The sequence below is a fragment of the Bison bison genome, unplaced genomic scaffold (genome assembly GCF_000754665.1).
Source record: "Bison bison bison isolate TAMUID 2011002044 unplaced genomic scaffold, Bison_UMD1.0 scf7180017864469, whole genome shotgun sequence".
Taxonomy (NCBI): domain Eukaryota; kingdom Metazoa; phylum Chordata; class Mammalia; order Artiodactyla; family Bovidae; genus Bison; species Bison bison.
Genome location: NW_011495030.1, coordinates 2,518,700 through 2,531,598, shown reverse-complemented (window position 1 = coordinate 2,531,598; position 12,899 = coordinate 2,518,700). Strand labels below are relative to the sequence as shown.

At 42.8% G+C, this 12,899-nt stretch overlaps 1 protein-coding gene across 1 annotated transcript in view; it reads left to right on the top strand.

The window, feature by feature from the left end:
* The window catches only part of FAM189A2 (family with sequence similarity 189, member A2), a gene marked incomplete at its 5' end in the record, with an annotated part of 78,193 nt that overhangs the window by 53,373 nt on the left and 11,921 nt on the right, over positions 1–12,899 (top strand). The window contains 3 exons of the mRNA XM_010860730.1: positions 3,977–4,105; positions 5,576–5,683; positions 5,817–5,950. Of these exons, the coding sequence (XP_010859032.1) occupies positions 3,977–4,105; positions 5,576–5,683; positions 5,817–5,950 (371 nt within the window). The remainder of the gene's footprint in view (positions 1–3,976; positions 4,106–5,575; positions 5,684–5,816; positions 5,951–12,899) is intronic.

Sequence of the window (12,899 nt, the reverse complement as noted above, 5' to 3'; positions counted from 1 at the left end):
TTGTAGTGATGCTTTCTAAGGCCCACTTGACTTCACATTCCAGGATGTCTGGCTCTAGGGGAGTGATCACACCATCATGACTATCTTGGTTGTGAAGATCTTTTTTGTACAGTTCTTCTGTGTATTCTTGCCACCTCTTCTTAATATCTTCTGCTTCTGTTAGGCCCATAGCATTTCCGTCCTTTATCAAGCCCATCTTTGCATGAAATGTTCCTTTGGTATCTCTAATTTTCTTGAAGAGATCTCTAGTCTTTCCCATTCTGTGGAATGAAGCAGGGCAAAGACTAATAGAGTTTTGCCAAGAAAATGCACTGGTCATAGCAAACACCCTCTTCCAACAACAAGAGAAGACTCTACACATGGACATCACCAGATGGTCAACACCGAAATCAGATTGATTATATTCTTTGCAGCCAAAGATGGAGAAGCTCTATACAGTCAGCAAAAACAAGACTGGGAGCTGACTGTGGCTCAGATCATGAACTCCTTATTGCCAAATTCAGACTGAAATTGAAGAAAGTAGGGAAAACCACTAGACCATTCAGGTATGACCTAAATCAAATCCCTTATGATTATATAGTGGAAGTGAGAAATAGATTTGAGGGACTAGATCTGATAGATAGAGTGCCTGATGAACTACGAATGGAGGTTCATGACATTGTACAGGAGACAGGGATCAAGACCATTCCCATGGAAAACAAATATAAAAAAGCAAAATGGCTGTCTGAGGAGGCCTTACAAATAGCTGTGAAAAGGAGAGAAGCGAAGGAGAAAAGGAAAGATATAAGCATCTGAATGAAGAGTTCCAAAGAATAGCAAGAAGATATAAGAAAGCCTTGCTCAGCGATCTTGAGGCTTACACAGCTATAATTAATGGAAATTGCATTGTGACCCATTGAAAAACATGAGTTTGGTTCCTGCTTGGGGAGGGAGGGTCTTTTGTACATGAACAGAATGGAGATGTGAGAAGAATGAATAATCTCTATTAGCTGCTGCTTTGTTATACTAAATAATGCTGTTAGTATTAAAACAGGAAGTTCTCAGCCAGAGACTTTCAAGGAGGAAGCCCATTACCTTCTGAATTTAGCCTGGTGTAAGGATATTATTAACTGTGGAAGAGGGCCAAGGGAAAGTCAGCCATCCCTGAGGGGAAAGAATAGTTCCCACCTGCCTAGGGAAATCCTGTGTGAATGGCCACAGTAATTTTCCTTTAGAAGGAAGACTGTCTTACAGATATTAACAGCAGGATATACCTTCAAAAATGTGAGACAATGAAAGAAGAATTCAAATACAAACAGCTTTGTGCCTTTGTGTGTGGAGTTGTGGATCTAGGTGTGGGGACATTGCTGAGGTAATGATCTCTGTGGATAAACCAGGAAAAGACAGAAACCAAGTGTCTGCGAACTGATACATTTTGGAGTCCATGGAGGTGACTCTAGTTGTAATTTTTTTTATCAGAGGCAAAAGTCATATCAAAATCAGCATCAGTGTTTAATACAGTAAGGCGTCCCTTTCAATATGATTTAAGGACAAGGAATAAAAAGTGTTCTAGGACCCATGGAGTTCTAGAAGAGGCAAGGCTACTCTCTCTCTCTCTTTGCTGCACCTTGCGGCATGTGGGGATTTGGTTCCCCGACCGGGGATTGAACCCACACCGCCTGTCGTGAAAGTGTGCAGTCTTAACCACTGGACCACCAGGCAAGTTCCCAAGACAAAACTAATCTATGTATAAAAAATATCCAAGCAGTGATTGCCTTTAGGAGGGTGTGGGCATGGATCAGTGGGGAAGGGACATGAAGGATTTTCTGTGATGATAGGATCTTCTGTATGTTATTAAGTATTTGGGTTACGAAGGTATATGCATGACTCAGAGTTCCTTGAATGGTGCGCTTATGATTTGTGTATGTAAATTCTGTGTGTGTACATAGATTTCAGCTCAAAAGAAGAACAAACCCAAACCAAAAAATGTGTAATCCAGCGGTACAAAGTTCTCCCCTTGGCTTCCTAGTCAACTTGCATTAGACGGAAATAAGTTTCCTCCTTGGGCTTCCCAAGTGGTACTAGTGGTGAAGAGCCTGCCTGCCAGTGCAGGAGATGTAAGAGAAACTGGTTCTGTCCCTGGGTGGGGAATATATCCTGGAGGAGGGCATGGCAACCCACTCCAGTATACTTGCCTGAAGAATCCCAAGGGCAGTGGAGCCTGGCAGGCTATAGTCCATGGCGTTGCAAAGAGTCAAACACAGCTGATGTGACTTAGCACACAGCACGAATTTCCTCCTAATTTGGAAAATACCATGAAATTTGCCACTAGGATTAGACAGTAAGAATCTTAATTAGAAAAAAGACTTTTTTTTTCTGTTAAGTAACTAAAAAGCAGAGACATTACTTTGCCAACAAAGGTCTGTCTAGTCAAAGCTATGATTTTTCCAGTAGGCATGTATGGATGTGATGATTTTACTATAAAGAAAGCTGAGTGCCAAAGAATTGATGCTTTTGAACTGTGGTGTTGGAGAAGACTCTTGAGAGTCCTTTGAACTACAAGGAGATCCAACCCGTCCATCCTAAAGGAAATCAGTCCTGAATATTCATTGGAAGGACTGATGCTGAAGCTGAAGCTCCAGTACTTTGACCACCTGATGCCAAGAATGGACTCATTGGAAAAGACCCTGATGCTGGGAAAGATTGATGGTGGAAGGAGAAGGGGATGACAGAGGATGAGATGGTTGGATGGCATCACCGACTCAATGGAAATGAGTTTGAACAAGCTCCAGGAGTTGGTGATAGACAGGAAAGCCTGGCGTGCTGCAGTCCATGGGGTCGCAAAAAGCTGGACATGACTGAGCAACTGAACTGAGTTAAAACATTGTAGACATTCAGTCATTCTTAAAGATGCCTGAAAAATTTTGCAGCTAGTGAAGTCAAAACTGCCTCTGTATTTTAACAAGTATGAAAGAGGTGTGGCCTTTCTTTTTAGCCAAAATGATATAGCCAACTTTAACAGCTCAAGCTGCAGAGTAGGTAAAAATGAAACTCTGTTCCCAAATTATGGGTCTTATTAGCCCAGTTCAGCTGATATGTATGTTCCCAACCTGACTCAATAGAAACTTGGAAAAGTGACCAAAAGTTTGCAAAGCATCTCACTAAAAATATATGAGATTACTCATCAGTGATGTTATCACTTCAGATATCACACAACTTGTGCAAGAATCTGTGAACATATTAAAGACGTGAACTAAGAGATCTATTTAAGCCTACGTGGTTTAGGGCTACTGTTCACCACACAGACCCTGAGCTCATCCCAGGCACACAGTAGACTGAACTTCCTTGCCCTCTTGGATAAGTGGGACCATGTGATTTGTTTTGGAAATGAAACTGAGTTCATGCAATGAGTGTCATTTCCTAAGAAGAAGATTTAAGGTAGGCTGACCAGAAGTAGCAAATCTAAAGGCACCCAACTAAATTTGAATTTCAAATAAACAGCTAATAGTTTTTTTTTTTTTTTTTTTTACTGTAAACTTAACTTGTGCAATATTTGGGACGTACTGACTCTAAGGAATGATCTGTTTACCTGAATTCAAATTTCACTGAGAATCTTGCCTTTTGCCTTGTAACCCTGCTTCAATAAATGCCAGTGTACAATTCATCAGGTGCTCTTCATGTCTCTAGCATAGCGATCCTCAGTCCTCAGATAGTGGATGCTCCATCATCCTTGGACCCCACAGCAATATGAAGCGCAGAGCCCTCTGCTGACCTGCGATGGACATATAGCACAGTCAAGAAATAACCTTGGTTGATGAAGCCACTGAAATTTGGGGGCTGGTTCTTAACCACAACATGCCTAACCTATCCTGACTGCTATAGATATTGCTTGACCCTGAACCCAGCCATAACTCATTCTGTGATATTGCTGCTCCATGGTGTGGCCCGTGTATTTTTACTTAATACTTAAATTACTCTTCTGCCTTTTCCCCTTAAGGTGGACTTAGGTGAAGGCAAGATTTGCTTCTGTTGTGAAGAATTTCAACCAGCCAAATGCACAGACAAAGAAAATGCCTTGAAACTCTTCCCGGTTCAGCCTTGTAGTGCTGTTCACCTTCTCCTCAAGGTATCTGGAATGGATTCCACTCCTAGCCAGTAAACACACCACGGAGACCCCGAGGAAGGCAAAGCTCCCTGAAATATCCCTATTCTGTTACCTCCTTCAAATAATGCTGCTAAAAGCAGATATGAATGACTCCTTATCAGTGACCCAGAGACAGAATTGAGAGCAAAAGGGACCACAGGTTGTTTATTGTTGCCTCTTAAGTTATGAATAGATGGCTTATTTGTGTTCAGAATTATAAGTTAGTAAAAAAGGTAAAGGAGCCTAAATACATACACACGTCTATGTGTATGTGTATAAATTTACACATACACATACATCCCACGATGTGGCTACACATACATGACATAGTTTTAGCAGAACCTCTGAAGTGCATGCCCATTTGTCACTGTTCTGATGCTCCTTTGTTGACCTAAATGAATCTTGTGGGCTACTGAGTGTTGCTGTTGTAAGACGCTTAGGCTAAGGAGATGTATTGGCCAAAAAATGAAGGAGAAATTCAAGACACTACCTCTTGTTTAATAGGCTGCAACTATACTAAGCCAAAGATATGAAAAACAAATGAAACCAGCTGAAAAAAATACTGGAGAAATGGATAAAAATAATGTCCTGACTTAAGGTCTGTTAGTCCAGTGAGTGACAAGATCAGTTGGTAAACCCTGAGATACTAGTTTTTGGATGGTCCCTCCCTGATGGCTTCCTTTAAATCTTAGTTTTGGGTTTATTTTTCATGGAGAAGAGGAATCTCTAAGCAAAGAGAGAGAAGCTGCCAGCTCTCGGAGTTTATGGAGGCTGTAAAAATGGCCTTCTTTCTTTGGCTTCTGGATTTTTGGTAACTGAGTCACCCCCAAACTTTCTGAGCCAGGACTTTGCTTGGGGAAAGCCCCACTAAGAAGCCAGGACTGTAGCAACAGAATTGGCTTTGCTGCTATTTTGAGGCATGTGTTTAGAGGAGACAAGCCCTGTTTACACTCGGGCTGGCCTGCTCCCTGTGTTATCCTAGTTGGTTCCCTGGGGCAGCTCTGCCACTGGTGCCTGAAATAGAATCTGTGGCCACCAATGAAGGAGCATGTTGTCCTGGTGGGAGGCTGCGGGAGCATGGAGGTTGGGACTCTGTCACTGGAGACACCAACTTTAGAAGGAAAATTCAGTACCTTCCGGGAAGAGACGTTTCCAGACAGGATTCTGATGCAAAAAGAAATATGGTAATATCATGTCTACCCGGGACAAGAAGCTTCTAAGATAGGGGTTTAAAATTAAGAAGTACACACTGTTATGTGACAGTCTTATTAACAGCCAGCGTTTGTTGGGCACCTAGCATGAGCCAAACACTGTGTAAGTCCTTTAACATGCATTTTCACATTAGTATCAGCCTCCTAGGATAATGTTGTTATTAATCTTTGAAAGTTTTAAAGTTGCATTCTGGTCATCAGTTCTGAGATACTCAGATGCATCATTGTTTCCTGGTTCCAGAAAGTCCTTTTCACCCTGTGTGCCTTGAATGCCCTGACCACCACCGTCTGCTTGGTGGCAGCCGCCCTTCGATACCTCCAGATCTTTGCAGCCAGAAGATCCTGCATCGTAAGTCCATACAAGGTGGCAGCCTATCGGTGACGCCGCTGAGCCCACCCTCAGATCTTTTTGTGTCATCTGTGGCCTTTCTCCCTGAGCCTTTGTAGCGAAGGCTGTTGACTAACAGATGTTGTTTGATTAGGATGAATCCCAGATTCCTGCGGAAGAAGTGGAGGAACACAGACGTGTCCCAGACCCTGATGACTTCGTGCCGCCAGTGCCTCCCCCTTCCTATTTTGCCACGTTTTACTCGTGCACACCCCGGATGAACCGCAGGTACCCTCCCTTAGTACCCCTACCCATCCTCCCAGTTTTGAGGCTCGAGGGTCAGAACTCACGCCATGAGCTCTGACTTCTCTCCAGAATCTAGACATTGTGTTATTTTCCAGGATCTTCTGGTTTTTGTTTTCCTTCTCTCCTTTTTGGTCTGACAAATTACATGAAACCAAAGAAAAGTCAAGCCTTGACCTAAGGATATAGTTTTTCAATTTCAATTACCTTCCCAGGAAAACTGACACCCGGTGAGATAACTACTGTAATTTGACATGATTGAGAACTGCTGTTATCCTGGAAACACGCTCATTTGGGCCAGATCGATATTCATTGTAACACCATCAGCAGGTCTTGAAATCATGAAATTCTTCCCAGCCATTAAAAAAAGATTAATTATTAATCACATCTCCTTGGTCTAGGGGAAAAAAAAAGACACCATGTTTATGCTCCTTTTCAAATTCTAGCTCAAAATTTTATTGTCTGTTTCTTAAATCTCTAAGATCATCATCTGTAGAACAAAATGCCACGTGCATTCGTTTGATTGTTAGCCACTTGTAGAATTGTAACCTTTCTAAAAAAATCAAAAGACTTCGTTTATTCATTCAACAACATTTGATCCATCCTCTATTGCTTACTAGTCACTGTACTGGGTTGTTGATATTCAAAATGAGTTACACTGACTTCCTCCCCCTAACAAGGAGCTCACAGTCTAGGTCATTAAAACTGAGTGTTGGAAGGATCATAATAGTCCTTAGAAGGAGGTTTTGAGTGCAGGAGGGGAGGCTACCTAACCTGGAATGATGGGTGGGCTGTGGCGAGATTGAAGGAAGAGTCAGCTCGTTAGGGTTGGGCTCCTGTATAAAGTGATGCTCTTAGTCTGAATGTAAAGGATAAAGCAGACCTATATTTAAACTTGTAAAAGAAAAGCGTAGAATTCTATAAGAAAGACTAGTGTCTTTCCATTGCTAGTGAGAGGGCCAGGAATTTCTACTTTTAACCCTGAGGTACATGTGGAGAGTTGTCAGACGAATTTGGTGTCAGGCTTGGGGTTTTTGGAAATCCATTTGCTAGTGCTCAGGACAGCCACGTGTGATTTTCAGAGGTCACTAGTGGCAGCTCCCACTCAGATGCTGTTCACATTCTTTCCCATGATTTATTTACCTTCCTGATTTTCCCTCAGAATCAAATCTAAACCCTGCTGCATAAAATTAAAAAAAAAAAAAGAAAGAAAAAAAAAATAAATACTAAAAAAAAATAAAAAAAAAATAATAAACCCTGCTGCAGACCCTCCCCTGCTCACCCTCCTCAGTGGAAGCAGAGATGACTGCAAAGCTGGAGGGGGCATCTGCTGGCTGCCAGATGGTCCCAGGGGACAGCTCAGCCTCCCTGTTGTACAGGGCCCGGTGGACTGGGATTTCGAAACTTCAGGGGCCAGGATGACTTCTGTAGTCTTTTTGGAAACGAGCCAAGAATTACGGAGGCCAGAGGGACATAGCAACAAAATACCTATTCTTTATGTACTGTAGGACACATCTGCTAAAACCTTAGTCCAGTGTCAGGCTGTCTACAGAGGGCACACTGAAGGACAGTGACGTGCCTGTTAGTTCACGGGATGGGGAGAGAAATGCCCTCTTCGTGGAGAATTCCTTGGCTCTCTGAGGTTGTGGGTGAGCGCTCGGTTGACCTAAGTGGAGGCGACAGACGGATTTAATTTCCTGCAGTGGCAGAAAGGGAAAGTGACTCATGTGGGTTTAGAAGTTGTGCTGACCCGTGGGATCTCCCGCTCCAGCCTTCCCTTCTCCTTTCCTTTCTCTTCTCTGCACCTCCATGGCGTGCTTATCAGTGTGGGTCTTTAAGGATCTGGATGCATCTCTGGACTTGCCCGTCTGAGTCCTGAGCCACCCCCTGGCCAAATCTGAGTTGGAAGAAGATGGACAGGCTTCTCATCAAGGGCTTTACCAACCAGAATTTCCTGAGAGGAACGTGGGGGAGGGGGTACGGCAGAATACCCTTGAGATCTAAAGTATGTACCTGGAGCCCTAGCTCATAACTCCAATGGGCAAACACCCTCATTTTCAGAAATTCCCCTAATATCTGAGTGCAGCCCACTTTTTTTTTAACCTTTTATGTACTTTTTAATAATTGAAGTTGGCTTACAATATTATATTAGTTTCAGGTGGTGTTGTTGTTTAGTCACTAAATCATGTTCATAAATCACTAAATTTATGACCCTCTAGACTAGCCTGCCAGGCTCCTTCGTCAATGGGATTTCCCAAGCAAGAATACCAGAGAGGGTTGCCATTTCCTCCTCCAGGGGATCTTCCCAACCCAGGGATCGAACCCAAGTCTTTTGTCTCCTGCATTGGCAGGCAGATTCTTTACCACCGAGCCACCAGGGAAGCCCGTTTTCAGATGTTCAACATAGTGATTCAGTATTTTTTCTTTTTATGTTAATTGGAGGCTAATTACTTTACAATATTGTGGTGGTTTTGCAATATATTCACACGAATCAGCCATGGGTGTAGATGTGTTCCCCATCCTGACCCTCCCTCCCACCTCCCTCCCTGTCCCATCTCTCAGGGTCATCCCAGGATTCAGTATTTTTATAGCTTATACTCCATTTACAGTTATTACAAAACAATGGCTATTATTTCCCTGGACTACACAATATATCCTACTGCTTATCAATTTTATACATAGTACTTTGTATCTCCTAATCCCATGCCCCTTGCCCATTTTTCTTTTTAAAATGGCTAAATGTATTCACTTTTAGATACATATTCTCTAAGAGATATTTTTAAATTTGACCGACTTTGCTAGATTCTCAGTATAAATCAACTTCATAGGCACTGGCTGTATAAACCCAATTGATAAATTTTCTTTCTTATAAGCAGGGCTTCCCTGGTGGCTCAGACAGTAAAGCGTCTGCCTGCAATGTGGGAGACCCAGGTTCGATCCCTGGGTCTGGGAAGATCACCTGGAGAAGGAAATGGCAGCCCACTCCAGTACTCTTGCTTGGAAAAATCCCATGGCCAGAGGAGCCTGGTGGGCTACAGTCCACAACTGAGCGACTTCAGTTTCTTACAAGCAGACAGGAAAGAGTGTTTGCATTAATGTTTCTACAAACAGTTATGCTAAGAGTTTTCATGCAGTAGAGGCTCCCCATTTCCTGTAAGGTTTTATGACCTCTCAGAAGAGGTTTATTTAACTTCTGTAAATACAACTATTTTATGCATTGGTATCTCCTTGAGAAAGGACTTCTTAGGTTACTGTCATAAACAGAAGCCTGATTGCAGTTAAGACTTCTATCCAAAGATGGTTTTCTACTTTGTGAATCAATTTGTCAGTACAGAAGAGGGCTGTGTGTCCCCATCTCTTCAGGGAGTCCCTCAGTCTCAGAAATTGGCTTGAGCCAGGAGTCAAAAAGGAGTCTCTAACCTATTTCATGAGTATGGATCTAGCTGTACTGTGAGGATGTTTCCTGCTAGAGAAAATTGAAAATGAGGGCATGGGAATCATGTTGGCTTGGGCATTTCAGCCCACCCATTTCCTTTACAAATGAGCTTCAAAACCCAAGCTCCAGTGGAGCTGGGCTGCCCTGGGCTGGACTCTGTGCTCAGCTGTTGTTGGGCTGAGTGCCCCTGCCTCACTCCCTACTCCCACACCCTTCCAAAACATGCCCTGTGGAAGGGCTAAGCTTTCCCAGCACATAGAGGAGGATCATTCTTTGGTCTGGGTCATAGTAGTTGCTTCATCAGCCTCAGATAAGTTCTCAGGTCCTATTTGTAGTATCAAAGCAGAACATATTTTACATGATCCTTTTGGGTTTCCTGTTCATCTTCAGATCTCATGGGCATGAACCAGCAAAGGTTTCCTGGAGACTTTGGGATGAATTTGCATCAACCTGGATTTTGGAGTCTCTTAAAAAGTTCACCCCTGGGTGGGTCTCTTAACCATTTCGGAGCTCAGTTTCTTCATTCACTTGCCTTGTCACATGGCTCCTGAGCTTGTTATGAGATAATGGGCTAAAAAAAAATCTTTCTAAAAACAAAAGCTGAGACCATGTTCTGCCATTGTTAGTTGCATGGTTTAAAATGTTCGTGGCATGTATCTTACTCTTAAGAAACATTTAGCCCCTAATCTTTGTTGTTGTTATTTAGTTGCTTCAGTTGTGTCCAACTCTTTGCAACCCTGTGGACTGTAGCCCTCCAGTCTCCTCTGTCCATGGGAATTCTCCAGGCAAGAATACTGGAGTGGGTTGCCTTTCCCTTCTCCATGGGATCTTCCCGATTCAGGGCTCAAACCTGTGTCTCCTGCATTGGCATGTGGGGTCTTTACCACTAGCGCCACTTAGGAAGCCCCAGCCCCTAATCTTACCCTGCCTTATCAGGTAGCAGTTGTCTAAAGACACTCATTCTCAATAAAAGTTTGATCACCTTTCCCACATATAACAGGGTTTTGATTTCAGCCACTATAGATTTCAGCCACCGTAATCCATTTCCTTTAGCAGCAGTCTCAGTCCTGGCTGGACCTTGGAACTCCTGGGAACACTGACAGCCTACAGACACCCAGCCCTGTCATAGGCAACTAGGGCAGACTTTCTAGAGGTGAGGCCTGGGCCATACCCAGTGTAGGAATGCTCCTAGGTGATTCTTCTCTACAGCTGGGTTGAACATCATAGGGCTCAGGAACAAAAGGTGCAGGAGAGAGCAGACCCATTTCCTTCTGTGGATCTTTATTTACCCAGAAGTGTACAAATCAAAAGTTGCTTAACAGGAAGGAAACTTACCTTCTGCATCAACTCTAGCAGCATCTTCTATCTACATGAGGCTTTTCTGGTCATACAATAACCACCATAGAAGCCATTCATTTTGTGGTCCCCTCTTCCTCCCCAGTTTTCCTTCTTGAAGAGATTCTGTAGTAGGTCAGGTCTAAAGTGGAGCCTGTTCCTCCCACTTCTTGGCCCTAAGCAAGCCCTCTCTTCTGTAGGATCACAGAGGCAGCCACTGAACTGAAATAGGAAATAAACAGCATCAGAGCTAACAGACCAACCTGGGAGATGAACTTTCCAGGCGAGGATACCACAGTGAAGAAACACGTGGACACTTGGCTGAGGGGGGGACTGACCGGGGTTTGTAAATGCTAGAAAGATGCTCATGGGGTTATGCTAATTAAGGATTGAAGATTGGACCTCTGGAGTACAGGAGTGCAGAGGTCTCAGTGAGTAAGGCATGCCGCCTTGTTCATTGGTCAGGAAAGTCTCCAGTCAGGCCCAGGAAGAGTCTGGATTCCTGGAGTCACTTGGTGCTTACAGTTCTTAAGTGGCTTCGGCTGGAACAGAGAGTTGGTGTGAAACCCATGGGCAAGTCCTGCTCTAAGGAAGAAGAATATCCCTTTCTTGGCAACTTTACCAGGACCCCTCCCAGCCAGGCCAGGGAGCGGCCATTCCTGCAGGTTCTGCTCCTGAGATACGCCCCGTGTTAGGCAGTGAGCCCATGCATCCCTGCCTGGGGTGTCAGCCTATGACCGTCTCCTTCCTTCTCAGGTAAAACAGGGCTGAGGGTCTTGCTTCTGACCCAAAGATGCAGGAAAAAAGGGTAGCACTTTCTCACTTTTTCATTCAGCCTACAGAAGTGTCATCCTTCTAAATCCCAAACTTCCTGAAGTTTTATTGTTAGGAAGACAGAATATCAGATCTTTTTCAATTTTTTTTTTCTTCCACCAATTGCATTTTTGTAAATAGGCACAAATAAAACAATCATAAATGCAGAGAGCACCTTTATAAAAACAAAACAGTCCCCTGCAGCCAACTGGCTCTAGAATTTGTCTTTTCATCAATCTCCTTTAGTTTATGTCCATTATTGCATTTCAAGAGCATACGTTAAGCTTTTGGTATTGTCTCTTTTTTTCATTCTCCAACACTTCATGGCCTGAGTACAGGTTTTTTTGGTCTTCTCTTTTTTGTATTTTTTAAATTGTGATGTAAGTGGCATATAACATAATGTTAGTTTTAGGTGGACCTGTAAGTAGTGATTCAATACTTTATATATTGTGAAATGATCACCACAGTAGGTCTAGTTAACATTCATCACTGCATATAATTACAAGGTTTTGTTTCTTGTAATGAAAACTTTTAAGACCTACTCTTATAGCAACTATCAAGTATACCATGCAGTATTATTGACCCTGATCACCACGCCTTGAATTACATCCCCAGGACTTATTTACATGTTTTATAACTGGACGTTTTATCACGATGTATAAACTTTCACGTATTTTTAACTGTTATTTTCAAATTTAGGTTCTTTGTTATCTAGACAATTTGTATGTGTGTGCGTGTTTGTGTAATTTTCTATGAATGCTGGCAGAAAATCTTGTGCATTTTTGGTTTTTATTTTTTGATCTCAAAGGACAAAAGGCATAGCACCTAGCATGTAGCAAGCACTCCATCAGTGTTTGTTGAATGCCCACCTTTAGGAAGAGACCGTGATTCCTTCAGTGGCATGCTACTTTTTCTCTGAGCTATGACATTATTTGCTTTTTCGTGTGTGTGTTCATTGTTTCAAGTATTTATTTAACAAGTAGTGAGTTTCTACCATTAATCGGACATTAGGAAAACACAGGCAAGAAACTTTTGTCATGTACTAATGTGAAAAAAACTAAATAATTGAGTTCCCCTGAATGAATCCTTGCCGGGAGAAATATCAATAACCTCAGATATGCAGATGACACCACCCTTATGGCAGAAAGTGAAGAGGAACTAAAAAGCCTCTTGATGAAAGTGAAAGTGGAGAGTGAAAAAGTTGGCTTAAAGCTCAACATTCAGAAAACGAAGATCATGGCATCTGGTCCCATCACTTCATGGGTAATAGATGGGGAAACAGTGTCAGACTTTATTTTTTTGGGCTCCAAAATCACTGCAGATGGTGACTGCAGCCATGAAATTAAAAGA